The sequence below is a fragment of the Perna viridis genome, chromosome 5 (genome assembly GCF_037379345.1).
Source record: "Perna viridis isolate PV_CMFRI_1.1 ecotype Kerala chromosome 5, ASM3737934v1, whole genome shotgun sequence".
In the NCBI taxonomy this organism is placed as follows: Eukaryota; Metazoa; Mollusca; class Bivalvia; order Mytilida; family Mytilidae; genus Perna; species Perna viridis.
Genome location: NC_142449.1, coordinates 35,382,776 through 35,401,141, shown reverse-complemented (window position 1 = coordinate 35,401,141; position 18,366 = coordinate 35,382,776). Strand labels below are relative to the sequence as shown.

The 18,366-nt window shown below is 31.2% G+C and overlaps 1 protein-coding gene across 1 annotated transcript; it reads right to left on the bottom strand.

Annotated features, from left to right (window-relative positions):
• Nucleotides 1-4,658: 4,658 nt before the first annotated feature.
• On the bottom strand, nt 4,659-17,751 carry LOC148617238 (uncharacterized). Its single transcript, XM_088584756.1, has 5 exons — nt 17,397-17,751; nt 16,673-16,903; nt 15,442-15,548; nt 12,248-12,603; nt 4,659-5,403 (listed from the first exon to the last, which is right to left on the bottom strand). Exons 1-5 carry the CDS (start codon nt 17,457-17,459, stop codon nt 4,748-4,750), a joined length of 1,413 nt encoding a protein of 470 aa, XP_088440882.1. The 5' UTR covers nt 17,460-17,751; the 3' UTR covers nt 4,659-4,747.
• Nucleotides 17,752-18,366: the final 615 nt, after the last annotated feature.

Sequence of the window (18,366 nt, the reverse complement as noted above, 5' to 3'; positions counted from 1 at the left end):
TTTCAACCATTCATTATCTTTTAAACATGTTATTTTGGTGTGTGTGTGTGTGTGTGTGTTTTGTTCCAATAAAATTGTTTACATTATCATAATTAATTATCGGTGCAGCGTGTGTTCACTCAAAAAATGCTTTCGTGTGAAAACGGTCATGCAATTAACAGCCAATGCTCGTTACATAATGTTCATTTTGAACTGTTTATTTCATTTATGTCTTGAAAATATGTAACTGGTCTTTCGCGAATTTTTTTAGATTTAAAAAATCAAAATTTAAACCAGGATAGAAAATTTCGCTATTTTATTACTTTGGTATGGAATTCTAAATTTGTAGATGCATTTCAAAAATTTGAACTATTATACTTCTTTTAAAAAAGTGTATTTTATTCCCCTTTTAATTTCTTATTTTTTTTTCTTTAATCTATTCATCGAGAAAGAATGATACACAGAAATTAAATCATGTTTACTTGCTATACAAAAAACAATAACATTATTTTGGGTTTAAGTCTACAAATTGTCTGAATACATGTTTTCTTTCTTTCTTTGTTTTCTTTTTGTGTGTGTGTGTGTGTGTGTTTGTGTTTGTGTTTGTTTTTGTTTTTTATTTTTTATTTTTTATTTTTTTTTTTGGGGGGGATGGGGATCAGCATTAATATATAAGTACACATAACCTTAACGTAAGCAAGAAATGTAACACAGGAAATTTATATAATACACGATTCAACCCTTGAACCTTTGATCTTGAACTTGATGACTACATATTAATGAATCGGGAAAATTAACTGACCATATTTTATGAACTTATCTTTGAGATTCCTTAAACAAATTTATTCAATTGCATTTTGTCCGTGTTTTTTAATGTGTTTGTGTGCTATCTAGTAATACAACTTGTAGTTTGTTTCTAGTAAAAGCTGAATAGTAAAGATACGTTACAACCTTACATGTACATGTTCATTACATTTCTAGACATATACGCTTAACCTTTTAGTCTGCATTCATAATAACAAAATGCAAGCCACGATAAAGTACAAAAGTCTTATGTAAATTTGGTGCATATAAATCAGCTTAAGATGTCATTTATTTCAGTGCATCAAGAAACTCTTATATTGAATATGCTGGTCTACAGTAGAAGTTCGCCAAGTATGCGCTCTCTTCTCTCTTGGTGCAAACTCATTTCCCTGTAAAAGGTCAATCATTTTTAATCCCTCCCAGGTGTGTCGCCTAATTTTATATAAACTACAATACAAGGTTTAGTCAAATTCTCGTAAACGATTATTTAGACACTTGAAATCATAAAATCAATTGGGAAAATGTTTGGTTTTGTAAACATGTGTTCCATCTTTATACTAGGCTGTATGTTAATTTAAGACGAATTAGATTTGAATGAAGGGATCCTATTTTGAAAAACATTCATGGCCTATAGAGGGCTGTGTCCAATGATTTAGCTTTTATTAAGTAATCCCGCCTTTCAAATCACGTCATATTAGGCGCATTTATCGCGAGACCTTTGAACGCCGTTATATGTAAAAATTAAAATATCGTTCTCTGTCATTATTTTCTACAAGAGCATTAACAATTCTGATGGTTTTGTACGGTGTTATTGGGCAAGATTTTAAAGATTAATCCTGCGTTTACATACCAAAACCTTTTTAAGCAACAGCTGCTGGACATTTAGTGCATGCCAATCTGTTTAAATATGCCAAACTTGTAGATAATCCCCAATAAACCATCTCATATTAGACATGTTTAAGTAATGAAATTTAAACAGCTCGCACAAACTCACGCAGGGGGAGTAATAAAATCTCGTAAAATCTCGATGATCCGATATTTTATAATTGCAGCCATTTAAGCAAATTCTACAGAAGAATATAAAATATGTATTGAAGTTTCCCGATTTAGTATAAGTCATTTTGATTGCTGAACATATAATATTCATTTGATTATGGCAATTTCTTGGCTTCGTGAGGATGAATAGCGTTTTCACATTTATGATTGCTCATCAAAAATTTCTGAAAATAATTTAGAGTGTAAAAGAAAAAAATACCTGTACCTTTTCAAAACTTCTATTACAATTATTTCCTACTCGAGATTTTAAATCTATTGATAATAATTTTACACAAAACCAAAGTATTTTATACGGATGTTTTTGTCGAGTTATTGGACGAATAGTAAGCCGGTGACAAGGCTGTTTTATTGACAAAACATGTAAACCTATAAAATTCTTTAATTCTAGATTCTATAAAAGACTTTGTCTTTCCTGCAGACTAATATATATATATATATATATTATTCCCTCTCTTCATCTATCAGGAACGTGTAAGTTGGTACATACCTACAGGTGTGTCTTTTAAGATGGCACACACCTACACATGTGTCATTTTATAAGTCTAACTGAATATCACAAAGCGAGACATGACATTTATTTGATTTTTTTTTCATTATAACGACACTACCTGAATAAACTATTTGTTTTATTTTAGACAATTATGGCAGTACCTTTTACTTTTTCACTTCAAAATAAAAAAAGCATAAAGCAGATATGTCCTTATCAACTCAGGATTTGGCGCTATCAAAATAATTGAAAGCACATATTCCTTGATTAACATATGAATACAATATATATTAACTTACAAATGAATGGAAAGAAACCATTTATGAACTAAGAAAGAAATCATTCTTATACTGTGGTAAAATTACCATTTTCTTGAGAAAAAATATTTTAGAAGATTATGCCGTATGTGTTATGAATGAACAAAAGTATGGCCGAACAATGAGTTGTATTAACGAAGAGTTTAGTAAATTTCAGCATGTGTTTTATTCATGTCTATTTTTTACAATTTTCTTTTCATGTCGTAAGTTTCATATATATTTCTGGAATCAGTTATTTTAACATATAGATAGGTTTAAGATGCTTTAAGTACAGATCAAACAAAAAACTTAAAACATGATAAAATACTATGGACACATATATTTCAAAACGTGTACCCTAACAAGCCTAGCATATATGTTTGGTCAGACGTATGAACAAACATGTTTTATTTACTGGGGCAAATGATTATATTTCATGAATACGTTGGTTGACATCGCTATCATTCATTAAGTATTGGCGATTTGTCGGTTCTGTGAATCTTTAAATCAGAAAATTTGTTTTCTTGGTGATTTTTGTAAGCTGTTGCCATTTGATTCATCGTGTTAGTATGATCCGAAGGTGTGTAAAATTTGGGATTGTGTTGCGTATCTCAACCACACTGACTACTTCTTTTAATAATGCCCTCTGTTATATTGTTTTTATTGTACTTAAGTTGTGGTAAAATTGTACGCATATGATTGGACTTTATTCTTCTGCTTTTTTAATAGATAATTATAGTTTATTCATGATTTTTATTCTTTAACTTGGAATATCAACTGGTTTTATATTTGAATTGTCTTTTTTTTTTAATTAAAGAAACCCAGTGTTTCATTTTGTCATTATCACTACCAAGAGGTTATTGTTGAAGGAACTCTGCAGTGTTGATTTTCTGCTCTGTGATTAGTCTTGCGAGATAATCATCGCACACTCACCAAAATTTCATGTGATGTCGGTACCAACAAACCTGAACAAAGCCAACAACACTATTGTATTGCAAAGACTACTTAAAGCAGGTTCAACAACTAAAAACTAAAAAAAAACGTGTATAATTTAAGAACCAGAATAAAAGTTCTGCCAAAGGTCGCTTCCGCTGAATTCGTTTCCACAGAGGAACATTTTAGTTACATTGTATAACATATGAACCAGATCATCTCGTATAATCAATGCAGAATAATCTTCGTCGTCGTTATTAATTTTGTAAAGTCTATAGGATTGTATTTCTTATGTAAGCCTTTTAGCACTGAATTCATTTCAACGACATCTACTTCTGTCTCGTATGCTAAATAACCTCTCAATAACTGTCGTATTGGTGTGAATTGTAGTGACCAGTATTTTTCGTAATTTATTGATTTTGTCTGGTGTGTGTTTAAAAAATTCACCACTCAATAATTCAATACAAGTAACTGGTTATGTGGACTAGTGCCATACCCTTTTCCCATTAAATGTTTTGCGCTGAAAACAAGGAAATGTATCGTTCAGCCATTTTCGCTGTAAAAAATCGCACATTAAAGACTTTATGGTATTGCTTCTATTTAAAAAAAAAGTTGAAAATAATAAATTTAAATGGTTTTGACTATATCTAACAATGTTGTGAATATGAATAAAAATTCAGGGAAATACCAGTGAGTGACGACCTATATATACGTAACATTACTGCACTAATTGTTTCGCAAAACTACATACTTGTTTTAACTTCTTTCAAGACACGTGCGTCCTGATTCAGAGAAAAATTTTGGTGTTTTATTTTATATCTTGATAGAAACTGGTATGAGAATTATGCAATGATAAAAATATAGACGTTCGAACCAAAGTCCCATTCGATTGCAACTGAACCAAAAAACTAAATGAACATGGATCGATGATTGAATGCTTGCTTGAGTAACTTATTACTTATTTTTGTTATTTCAGATGTATTTTGAAATACTTGTACATCAAATTGAATATTTTCATTGACCATGATAATACTCATAAACTCTCTGGCTGTTGCAATTGCAATTCTCATAAGTACTAGAGACGCACGATACTATTTAAGATGGATTTTTCATAAAAATTTTATTTTGAGTTGAGTATATGTAGGAACTTCATAAATAAAGAAAACACGAATAATGTTAAACAATTTAAAAATTAGACTTTCGAGATCCCTCTGACTGTGTCAATGTCTCTTGCTGGCGAGAACAACCCGTTTCTCGATCTTAGTTTCTCGCTACTTTCCGAGTCAGTGAGCACTTCTGTAGGACTAGATAAGGTTGATTTAGAAGCTGTATGAGAAGAGAGTGTGTAGGGATATGAAAGTGTAGTATGAGACAGTGATAAATGTGGATAAGCTCCGAATGCACTATAACGTCCGTGAGGTAACGAATGGTTACTCGATTGGAGATAAAAGTAACTACCTGGATTGGTCAGTGATCTATTTATAGCGTTCATTACACTAGAACTTGAACCTGATTTGGATTGTGGGGTTTCCTCCTTTGGGGTATTCAAAAATTCTGACACTGACCATATCTTTGGTCTACTTTGTGTGGAAGATGATTGTGAGTGACTAGACTTTGTAGAAAGTTCCATAGCACTTTTTTCGGATTTTGTTGTATCTTTTTGATGTGAATCGCCATCTGTACTTGACACGGGAGACAATCTTTCATTAACTTTCTCTTGAACACTGTTGTCGGAGTCAGAGTCATTTCTTACTGGGTCAAGATCATCAAAGTCTTTGAAACTTAAATTTGAATCGTCGTCATCAACATTTATAATTCTATCTTTGTTTTCTTCGGATTGCCTTCGACCTAAAAGAGAAAACGAACATTTAGATTTTCTAATACTGTAAAAATCTATCTAAAGCGAATAATGTTGTTAAATGTAGGGAACAGAGTTGATCTTCTCTTGCTCGAATGACCCTTACCCAATGAAATATTATATGTATTTTATAAATATTTTGATTTAAGTTTCATGGAAGTTTTTTCTTTACAATAAAGGTAAAAGGGGAAATTCATCGGGTGCAGTGATGATTGTCATTTAATCAATCAATGGAAGACCGACTCTATTCCGCGAAGTCTACTACATCATTCGCTGTAAAACATACTGCAATAGTAGGTTTCTTTAAATTCATCCTTATCACCCTTTTTGATTCTGAATCATTATTAAATTTAATGATAATTTCGTCGTATACAAAACTTATTCACCTCACCACAAAAAGTATATATAATTAAATATTAAGGAAGATAGTAATAATTGAAGAATATGGTAAAAATACTCAATTTAAAATTGAATACATCTTACAAAATTGCAACAGTTTAAGTAGCACATAAAAATTTTGCAAATTCTATAATATGTGATACACCCCAAAAAGGATACATATTTTTATTTTTGTTATTCAGTTGCTTTATAGGTCTGTTTGATGAAACGTATAATTTTTCATTCCAACCTTTCTGCACTAAGGAGATAATCCACATGAAAAATCTAATAGTTTCAATTGAATTTTAGTGTCAGTTATCACCTTCAATTGGGGATATCACAGTACATTCTATATAATTTTTATCTCCTAAGAGCACGGGTTATATGAAAAGCCACGTTATTTTTTGTTAACTATGACATTTTAAACAAAATATCAAAAATAAAAAATATGTAGGCTTTCCAACCATGAATTACATTTTGCCTGATTCTTGCATGGAGTGCCACTTAAACAGCATAACATTATGATTCCGAAACTAAAGTACAAATTAGACGGGAAAAAAATAGGACAAATAATAAAGTGCTTTTTCATGGGACATTAGTTTTGGCAGATCATGACCAGTTCGTTTTGATTTGAATGCGAGAAGAGCTGCTTCCGACTTTAAATGGTTTTATTGTTCTTTAAGTTGACAGCAACCTTGTTCACTTTGCAGTGTCTATATTCATAACTTTTATACACCAATTGTCTAACTTTAGTCGATAACGTATCAAAAGACGAATTAACGCTTGATTTTTTTTTATACTTTTAGTTTTAGTTTTAATCGAAAACGTATGTTCCTTGGACTGCCTATTAGCGGCCATCAATCATTAAATGAATCTTAAAATGGAAAAAAGTTACAAATAATATGTTTTACAAATTAAGAGAAATTAATAGCACTTCATTTTCTGAATCAACGTCCGCGTTTTTTTGTAAATGAACTATCATTTCCCGCATTGTTCGTCTGAATTGTCATTATGTCGTCTACCAATAACTATGTGAATACATGCTATTAGTCCGGACCGTACTTTCAGTAAACAAATCGAGCGTTTCAGCATAAAATGGGCATTATTCTATTCAATTACGTTAAAAGATATCATCGCCTTCATCTACAGCTATTGATGTGAGTTAATGATAAAAGTATCATTGTATTAAAAACTCAATCACCATAAGGAAAAGCGAAAACAGACAGTCACAATGGGAAGGTAATCGGGGATATTTGCCAAACTATTGTCAACAAACGGTTTGTGTATCCGAGAAAATTATCTCTGTCATTTGCTTATTGTAACACAAATCATTAAAAGAATAAAACAGAATCAAAAATTGTATTTGAGCAATGAATGAAAATTAATTTGACGCTAGGGTGGTTATTGAACAATATTTTGTACATGAGTCTTCCGAATGTAATGTTGACACGAGTTCTCATTAGTTTTCCTTTAGAAGTCTGATGTTTTAATTTCAGCATGAATTACCAAATCAACAGAAAATGATACAAGATTAACAGGTACTCAGAGTTGTGACAATCTAAAAAACATTCTATTCCATTTACTTTATACTCAATTATCATTAGTAATTTTAGTTTCTGCAATGAAAATAATTGATGAAATTAATTCATTTATTTTAAGTTCGAAACAGAATTTCATTTAATCATTGCATTGTTACATGTAGCGAAGAATCCAGTGAACAAATATTACTCATTGTAACAAACGCATGTTTTAAGTCAGATTTAAAAAAAAACAAAGAATTGGTGTCCTTGTACTGTCATCTTTTATTAAAATATTTTGTAAGGTATTTTGAGGTTAGCCGATATATTCTTAGTGAATTCAACCACTTTTATACAACGAATGAAACTGAGAACATAATTCAAATATCAACGGTTGAAACATGCAGCACATAGCAACCGTAGAGATATTAGAACATGATACACATCGATAAACTTGGAACAACAACAGGGCCCAGTTGTTCAAAAGATTTATCTACAGGACTAAAGTTATCCACTGGATATACAGCTTATCCATTGGATAAATATTCATCCAGTGGATATAATTTTAAATAATTGGGTCCTGGTATTTTATTTAATGTTAACCATTCTGAATTTATTTAGACCAAATTGAATACAAGTAAAATCACAGCTTAAACAGATAGTCAAATTATTGAAAAAAAAATCGAATACCAGGATAAAAGAACCTCTACAATACAGGGGAAACCCGAAAGCTATGGAAGAACGATAAACTAGAAAACGGAAAGAGTCAGAATGCAAGGAAGAAAAAAAGGAAGAATACAATGACAAATCGATTTAATAATATAACAATATAGAAGCAGCACGAATGCAAGGGGTGGGTGTTTAACTAACATACAGAGACTATTCGGAGAGAAAAGAATTTAACCGAAATATAAAGACAATACGAATGCAAGGGAAAAGAATAAGTAGAGGAGACTGAAAAGACAAATAATTCAATGCATAGAAACAAAAACCATACCCCCAAAAAACAATAAGTACAACGATATATTTGCATAGAATGTAGAATTTTCGCGGTTGTTTTTTTTTAACTATGTTTGTTCCTGTTTGTATAGAATGAAAATGTGACATTAACTCTCGTGTTGATTAGCTTCGATTTGATTTTTCTCTCTCTATTGTAAATTATTCTTTATGTCCTTTAAAATTGAGTGAAAAATCAACGATGCTTTATTCAAAGTTTCTCACAACAATTTTCCCATCATCAACCAGCGTTTCCCAAACCATCAGACAATAACAGGTTTCCGTTTACAAATAGCCTGTTCCATGTCAAAAGTAAAAACTTCAATACAAAAACACTTGTTCGGGTTTCAAATTTTATTTGATTTTTTTTTATTTTTTGACGCAACAATAAAATAAAATAAAATTAATGTTCGTTAAAGCAACGAATAATTCTTTTAATAAAGAGATAATGAGAAATTTACACAGTATGTGAACACGAGTGTTTTTCAATGGAGCATAAAATAAGGGAAGAGATTATTAGCATACGAAATAAATTAATGTCACAAAAATATCGAAATAAAATCAATAAATTAGATTTGTGTGACAATTTCGGCTTCACAAGACTAACGACTCAGAAGTAAATTATTAGAGTAATACTTGTACAAATGGTCACTGCATGCGTAGGATTTCCACATGACCGTGGGATTTATTGCTGACGCCTTTCCAGCTTGTCAGAAATTGTCAATTAGCTGGTTTTAGAATTTTAATCACTGTTGAAATTCACACGTACATACATTGTCAAAGTCACACGGAAACAATTGGAATAATCGCTTTTGTATAATATGATGCAAAAAGTCTCGCCTTTTGTTTGAAAATGCATTAAGAAAAGTGTTTCTGAAAGCTTTCCAGTATCAATTAAAAACATACACGCGAATCAAAAATATAAGCAAGCATCTTACTTATAAGCACGAAAAACAGACAAAATATGTACTACATGAAATAACCCCTTTTTCAAGACATAAAAGAGTAACAAAGGGAACCAAGACTCTGTGACAGCGAAAATTAAAAAAAAACAAAAGATAGAAAACTCGAAAAGGAAAATAGACATACAAAACAAAGAACACAAAGTAACCAAAATAACAGGTACAAAGAAAAAAAAGTAAACGAGCAACCCGGACTCCACTAAAAACTGGGAGCATGGACCAGGTGCACCGGTAGGGTACTACTAAAAAGTATCTAAATATCATTTCTTTGGACAAGAATGTGTTTCCTTACTTCTCTACTAAACAAGACCCACCCTTTAAAACATGATCTGTAATACACGATCAATGAAGTCTTTTAAGCCCAAACTAACTGAAGTTTTTATCATGTAAGCAAGCATGGTACATTGGCTTTGTTTATCGAGGTACGAAAAATAGCAAAATGTTGCCACAAGAATTACAATTACTGTGTAAAATGCTTGTCAGAATTTCTGCTTTAAAGAATTGGGAATTTGTGGTCATGTTATTATGGTATTTGCCGTATAATGAATGTTCCACTTAAGATTGTTACAGATTTACCGTTCTTTTTACATGCTATTAGTATTCGGAACTCCCGTGTTTTGTTTTTTTTTTGTTTTGTTTTTTTGTTTTGTTTTGTTTTTTTTTTTTGTTTTTTTTTTTCATTCCCATACACTGCGTTACTTCGTGAAAGAAATTTTAGATGAATTTAGTATTCTGCATTGTTTTCCAAATATGCACTGTACGTTTGTCGGGGCAAAGTAAAATGAATATACATGTATAAAAGTGTTTAAACTTACAACACATTATAATTAATAGGTCAAGAAAAAGTATTTATAAGCAAAAATATCGAAAAAAAGAATTCTTTTTACATAAAATATTTTCCTTAATTCTGTAACATTAACTTATATAGCCACGATGGTGTATAATTACTTTTTAATGAGCATACTTTACACGTTGTATAGAAGAAGGATTGTTTTGGCTTATATATTTATTGAGTTCTGAAAGTCGCAAGTATAGACAACTCGGTTCAAAAATGAAGGGTAAACTTTGAAAAGGTAAAAGCAAAATGCGCTGTAGTGGCAAAGTTTCAACGATTATTTATAATATAGATCTCCACGAACAAGAGATACAAGTGTAAAATACAGATGATGACTGTAAAATGCAATGTCGTTGTACATGAATGATATGAAATACACGTTGAAGCCATTCATCATCGCTAAAACATAATAAATCGGTACCTAGCAGGTGTTCCGAGACTAAACATGGCTAAATGTCAAACATCGAGTAGAATGATGAGGAGTTCCGAAGATAAACATGGCCGATTGTCAAATATTAAAAAACGTTGTAGCGTGAATCATCCCGGCATCAATCTGTTTATTCTTATGTATTCAAAGTTTTATTATAAACAAACACAAGAACAGGCGCTTTGTGGGGGCATTGTACACGCTTTAATGCGAAACTTTATAAACATGTTATCTAATAAAACAAAAAAATAACATTTTATCTGAGGTGTAATCATGTTATAAAAATTTCAGCGTGCAGTATTTCAAAAATTATTATCATTCAAAGCATTCCTTACAAAAAGGAGTTTTAATGCCATTGCGGTTTACTAAATAGTAGAAGTGTCGAAAAACGAAATGCTGATAAATGTCTCCCATTAACTTGTATTATAATAGACCGCACGCACCGATATCCTCCTGTGTTTAAGCACCTATTCAGTTTAGTAGCTTGCATGGGCTCGCGAAATAAAACCAACGAATGAGATTCCTATTTTCTTATTTGACAATGAATTTTATTCATAATGAAAACCGTGAACAATAAATGTTCACAAAATTATTTATCAAGCTGTTAATCTAGTGTATCTTTTACTCCTCGAAGCATTTTCCTATGCAACCGTCCTTGTGGAACGAATATTTCTCGCCGATAAAGAGATATTTTCGTTTTCTGTCTCTTGTAGTCCCTTTAGCCACGAAAGTAAAACCCTTCTCCTGACATTTTGATGGTTAATGTGAAGTGTTCATTTGATTTTTGATTTGATAAATAAAGTGATCATCCGATGCGGATTTGATGTGTATATTACTGATGAATTAATTACTCTGGGCAAGGATGTGAATCGGATGAAGACTTTTAGTTTTGTTCAATATTGTAATCTTCACGTAATAGAAAAGATTAATTGTAAACAACGTGACACAACTTGGAAAGAAATTCCCATGTTGAGCTTTCAAAGAACAATTGGAAAGTTTTAATTTATGTAAGTAAATGAATTTCCAATTTAAACTCTAGAGATACCTTTAAGCAGATATGGTATTTAAAATTTCATTTTAACTTTTCATCAATTTGTAAAACAAAGAATTTTCTGTAATAATGAATGTTTAACAAAGGAATTAATCATACAAAAAAAACGTAAATACCCCCAAAGTATTTTATTTTAAAACAAAGAAACTGGAAAACTTTACTTTTAGGAAACCCAGAATTCCGCAAAAGGTTTCGTCTGCTTTGAAAAAAATAGTTCCGACAGACTGTGAATAAAAAGATAAGATTTTTTTTCAAATTCAAACTTGAAAATACTTCATTAATTTTATAACTTTTTTTTTAATTTGATTTTTTTTTCTTCTTTTTATCATTTTTTAGCGCATGCCCGATTGCCCTTCACACCTGCCTTCATTTCTTGTGTAGTTAAAGTTTATAAGAAAAGCGTACATGTTCCATATTCATAAAAAAATATTATCACTATACTTTTGATCTTTCGCTAAATTTCTCCTTTGTGATCAGATTAGAATGAAATGTGTCCTGATTATTTTGGGTAAAATTTGCTAGTCTTCCTTTTAAATAAGGACGCATTTCATTTATATACTTACACTCTTAAGAAAGAAACCATTTGCCATGGCAACATCTTTACGAAACAGAGACAGTTAATACTATCATGTAAATCAACATATGCATACTTTACAATGTGTACTTACTTCCGTCTACAATTCCACCTTCAATTTTGTTCGAGTTTTCATCAGATAGCCTCCCGTTTTCTTCGGCATTCTCTTTGTTGTCGAAGTCGTCGTCCATGTCGTCATTCTCGGTACCGTCGTCAGATCGGTTTCTAGGAGACCATGTCATTTTGTTTTCCTTTTTCAACCTCCTTCTGGCATTTGCAAACCAGGTGGACACTTGGGTCAAGGTCATTTTTGTAATGATGGCAAGCATTATTTTTTCACCCTTGGTTGGATACGGATTTTTCCGGTGTTCATACAACCAAGCTTTCAGGGTATTGGTTGTCTCCCTTGTAGCATTTTTCCTCCTGGCGTTCAGGTCGATGCCACCATACCTAAAGAGAAAATGTTTATCTATAATAGGTTCAAGACGGTTGCTTTATTATTATATCGAAAGATTCTTCTAAAACTGAAAGAGTTAAGTTGAATATTTGGGTAAGAGTTCGGAAAAAACCAAAACCAAACCAGATTTGTTTTTTTCTGCTTTTCTACATTCACCAGTTGAGAAAGAAATTGAAGGGTAATAACATAATTGCCGAACTGATCAGATTTAGGCAATAGTCAGAAGGAAAATCCGTATAACAAATGACAACGTCAGAGTAAAAACCCGGAAAGTTGGAAACCACCATAATGGCTCATAACTGGTATTAATTGTGGGTAAAAGGATGTTTTATTACGGAAATAAATCACGTCTCAATATAATAATTATATATAAAATGTGAAAAAAATCAAGATTACATGCAAATGATATTATTTTCCCAATTTTGGGGGAGGAAAGGCGTTAACGCCAAGCCGCCCCCCTTTGAATCCGCACCTGACTCATTCATTATCCTTAAAATTACAAAAAGGGGAAAAGAAAATCAAGTTTTGTAACGGTAGGTTCGCTTAAATAAAAACAAGTTCATCTTTATTTCTCATTCCGAGACAAATTCATGAACAATACGTAAAATATTTAATAAAACCGTCCTGCCTAGTCTAATAAAGTGTAATATACTATACTTATTTCTGCCGATTAAACCACACAGTTTCGCAGTCTTAAATTTGTCTATTTCGCAATCGTAATATAGCAATATGATATTTTATAAGTAAACATATGTGATAATTTAACAAGTATAACTACAGTCATTTTAACAACATCGTATAAATATTTTTCTTATAATCGTTAAATAAAGAGGAGATCTAAGACGTCTATTTACATTACCAAGACATTTATATCAATCTTATGTTGATTGAGCAAAGCTTATTTAATACAGTTATTCAAAACATACAGAATATTTATGCGATTCACAGAACGTTGGCGCAAGGATTGTGAACCCTTGACATCATATTGTCGCTGTATTTAACCGATCTAAATCACGTATTTTTTATGCACATAACGAAAGTACATATGCGCTGTTTACGAAAACGTAGTTATTAGTATTTTGATACTCTTTTCAGTTAATAATTTGGCTTGAAAAACCAAGACTTGGTGCTGTATCTTAAAATTTAGATTCTCGTTTCTATTTGTTGGTCTGGCCAGTAACAGAACGACAGTATAATTTTTTACTCGTCTTTAATCATTTCATTAATTAATTTTGATTAATGATAAAATAAGAAACATAATCAGATTAAAGGTGATACTGCACATTGTACATTCAGAGAAACTTTCCAATCAGTTAGAATAGTAATGATCATTATATGCCACTACTGATGTTTTCCTGTTGTCTTCAATAATTAGTTCTATACTGATACAATAACAACAATTGCATTTGCAAGCATTATATTTTTATTTATGTTTATATTTTACATAGTGACAATAAATTTCAAATTCATTTATTTGAAGAAATTAATCATTCAGCATCGGACGTACTGTATTTTAAAATTCAGATTTGAATACAATTAAATGGAAGTTCAAAATGTGAATAATGCTATATTGTAACAAGTCTGGAAAAAGAGGAAAAGAATGCTTTGCTCTTAACTACCCACAACTGAGCACCCGGTGAACCAATAAAAATTAGTGCAATAAAATGCATTTCAAATTAGTTGTCGTTACATGAATACGCCATCAAAGTTAAATAGTTTTTATTTAAATGCGTTCATTTGAATGATAAGGGTATTTATCTCATTTTACGGATCACTGATTTTTTTCTGGTTATGAAGATATTAACTTTCCACTCGGATGAATTCCGGTAGATTATCGACAAGAATCAAATGTATTCAACCTAGAGGGAATCCAAAAAGACTACCAAATGTAATCAGTGTCATGTAAACGTTTTTTAAAAGTACTAAACACATGTTGATAAATAAAAAAACATAGACCTTTTATGTGATGAAACCGTCATTTTGTTATCATATTACCTGCGAATATTTTTGTCCTGATCAGTTAAAGTAAGGTTGACTCCCTAAATGTTATATTCAGATCTGATCTGAAAATTATACCTTATTTTGTCCGGATAAATTTCCGATCTTATTAATAAAAAAGGAAAAGTCAAATGCTTGATAAAAAGAAACCACAAAAATGTTATTATTTAGCTCCGATTTTATTTCCACTGAATTTTATTTCCTTTGTTGATTTCTACATCACGTAAAGACCTCACAATATGATAACGTGAATAAATAGATTTAGCAAAATAAAACCAGTAATTGGGACTAAGCAAAGATATCTGGTTCATCATTTGAAAAGCAGAACACACTGTATTAAAGAAAATTAACTCGTTAGAATTTGCACCCAAAACAACGAATTTTACATTGCTTCAATATTGATTTAATTTAATGATGGACAAATTAATTAATTGGAAAAATTTGTATCACCTGCCGGAGGATAGAAAGTTATCTCGTAAATGTACTTGTTGAAGAGATATATAGTAATCAAGTTGACCATTAATTTTACCAGTGACATGCAATAAAAATTTGATGTATCATTTTATTAATATGGTTTGTTTTGCTCACCTTTATTGTTATTGTTTCTTTTAAACAAAGTTATAGTAATATCAAGCAAGAAGCAACGTATTATATGGGTTTATTCATTAACTGATCAAATAATTATCGATATCAGGAAAAGTATTTAAAAAAAACGAAAGCCTCATAAGAAAAAAATCACGTAATCCTGAATTTTAATTTACACTGAATAAGAAAATGTGAAATTCTAAAATATCATAACATAACGGATAGTTAGTGCGAGATCGTGTACTCACCCCGTCCCATAAGGGTACATCATAGCCGGGTCGTACGGAAACACCGCTCCTGCTTGTAGGCTTCTCCAAGCGTCCGGTGCATCTTTGACGTCATAGGTAGTATTTGTCTAAAATAAATGAGCAAGAATAAGTGATCAAAGAGAACGATAACAAGTGACCCGTGGAGTCAACGCATGAAATCATAAAAAATCAACAGTTTTTAAGTGTAAATGGGATATTCACACCATGGGAAGCATTTCACTGGTATGACAAAATGTTTATCTGTTGTAATCGTATATTGCGATGCTTTGGAGGGTTTTGATAGCGAAACGTTTTTAGCTGGGAGAACAAGTGTCGACAAACAAATTCTCACTGCATGTCCTAATTAATGAGTTGCACGTGTGTGGTTTAAAAGTGAATGTGAATGAATCAACATGACATTTGTAGCAGATCCTGTTTTCAAAGACAAGAAACGGACATTTGATAGCAGTTTCGTATTTTCTTTCATTCGAATTAACAGTTCTCAATGTATAGTAAAAATAAAAGCTAGCTTTATATAAATAATCAGATACTTTTATAAATGAAATATTGTTAAAATATGGATTGCAAATTTTATTTCAAACACTTAAATATAGTTACACGTGCTTTTAAAAATAGATACGTGTAGCAAGCAATTTCCGTGAAAACTAATTTCGTTTGAAGAAATAAAGGTTTTAAACAGAGAGAGATGACAAAACCACACAAAGGTTAGATCGGTGCAAATTAACCATTACAAAGTAGTGATAACTAAAACAATCTACAATTGTCAAAATTGTGGTGAAAACGAATAATTATTAATTCTTTGATATCTTTTCCCACGTCAAATGAAATTTGTATTAATAACATGGTTAATTTCAATTCACACGATATCATGATACAACAAAGGCGATCTAATAAAAAAATATTATATAAAAACTGAATATTGTATGTATCTGTATCCAATCCTAAGTACGTGTATCGTGCTAAGTTAGAGTGACATCATACTGGACACTCTTGCTTTCTTTCCTAAGTAAAATATTGTTTCTAGTTTTATTTTATTTACTTTATTATCTACTCTTAGGGAGTAGGTATTTTTTTTTCTGTAAAATATTTGAACTTTAACAAAATTGATTAATAGTATATAATAGACATTACTAAATATAAAGAATTGTTTTGTAATAAATTACAAAAATAAAATGAATTTTAAAATTACTACTGAAACCAAACAACTTACCAGTGGTGAATAGAAAGCTGATCCTTCGGAACCCAAAGGAACGTATTGTGCAGCTCCATACGGTGGATTTCCGAACATCCCTTCCGGTAATCCGGGTACTCTAGAATAACTTAGAAGTGTAGATTCGTACTGACAGGAGCATATTGTCTGCCCAGTATGTGGATTTGTCATGATGGGGCGTCCATTTTCACAACAAGCCCTCTGCCCGCTAGGACTGCTAGTGCTTGACATCTGCAAAACAGAAAACACTCCTGATCAATATGCTAACTCCACTCTAAATAAAATTTTCTGAAGACTTTACCAAATTTATTCTGTAAACATTTTAATGCGTATAACAGGAATCGCCGAAAAACAGAGGAGTATCTAATTGTTGACACCTGCACTTACACTAACTGTGTGCATAAAATAATCAGGTGTCATTTTTAATCTTTTTAACATTCTACGGACATTCTAAAGTAATCTCATTTATGTCTGTTCACATAATTAGTTAAACAGTTAAGCTCTGGTTTGTTCATTAAAATTTTGATTATTTTTTAAACTGATATTAGATTTAAAAGTGAGGTATTGAATAATATAAAACTTATATGTGTTTGTGGTCATCCGAACTAGTTTGCATAGATATATTTTATAAATAAGAGTACTACTGATCTTTGTAAAATACAGAATAAGTTGATATTCAAATTATAAGAAAGTCACATTTTAAACTTAAAGATTTTAAACTCACCTGAGTTGAGTTTACGGAAGTTCCGACTTGGAAAGGGTATGCCGCAAACTGCGCAAATGACATGTCACGGAAAAACAATACTTTTCAGAACCAGCCCTTGTAAGGTGAACCACGCGTATAAAGTCCTCCAAGAACAAGTTTATCTCTTCCGACAAAAAAAATTTCCAACAGTATTCAATCAACACTATCACTCAAATGAAGCGTTCCATTTCGTTCTTGCAAATTAATAAATTAAGCATCCCAGAACAAAAGCCTTTGCACATTAATAAGAAATGAATTTGTTCGTCTGAAATCTTGTTTAACATTTATTTGCTTCCGAATATAAAAATCCGAATATCACGCGATAGTTGTAACACGATTGGTTAACAAGAAGAATAATATGAACGGTTTATTTATTCAAGTGGCAGATGCGAAATTTTAACGCCGCCCGTAACTGATTCACATTTAAGCTCCGCCTCTTCCATGTATCCGCTCTGGCAAACGCTAGCAATCAAGAAATAGTACATCTCCTAACATAAAATTTGCAAAGATAATGATCAAAATACAAAATGTAATAGATCCACAAGGTGTTTGTTCATCAAATAATTGTTTTGTAGGTGTGCAGGATTAAATTTGATATTTAAAATAAATTCTATTCAAGCGGATAAATTTTCAGACATTACTAGTAAGACATTTTCGGTTCTGTATGATTTATTATTTCAGATATATGCCCTTTTGTCGACTTTTTACACTAAATTAATTATACACTTGACAATTGCATTTTTTATTTTTTCATTCTTTTCATAAGTTTATTTGTGAAATTATTTTATTGATTTATATCTTATTGCTATCACTGATTTTGGATATTGTGTAGAGTGCTAATATTTTTTTTTTGAAATGCTGTAATACTAAAGCAGTAGATTTTGTCAAAATTATGATTATAAAGAACAATAGAAGTAGCTGTAATAGTAAGACATCACATCGAAGCAGG

Excerpts from the sequence above, each read along its gene's own strand:
- LOC148617238 (XM_088584756.1), bottom strand. The coding sequence starts at position 17,459 with ATGTCATTTGCGCAGTTTGCGGCATACCCTTTCCAAGTCGGAACTTCC. Across the intron at positions 15,549-16,672 it reads CAGCTTTCTATTCACCACTG|ACAAATACTACCTATGACGT; the intron begins GTAAGTTGTTTG and ends CATTTATTTTAG. Across the intron at positions 12,604-15,441 it reads ATGTACCCTTATGGGACGGG|GTATGGTGGCATCGACCTGA; the intron begins GTGAGTACACGA and ends TTTTCTCTTTAG.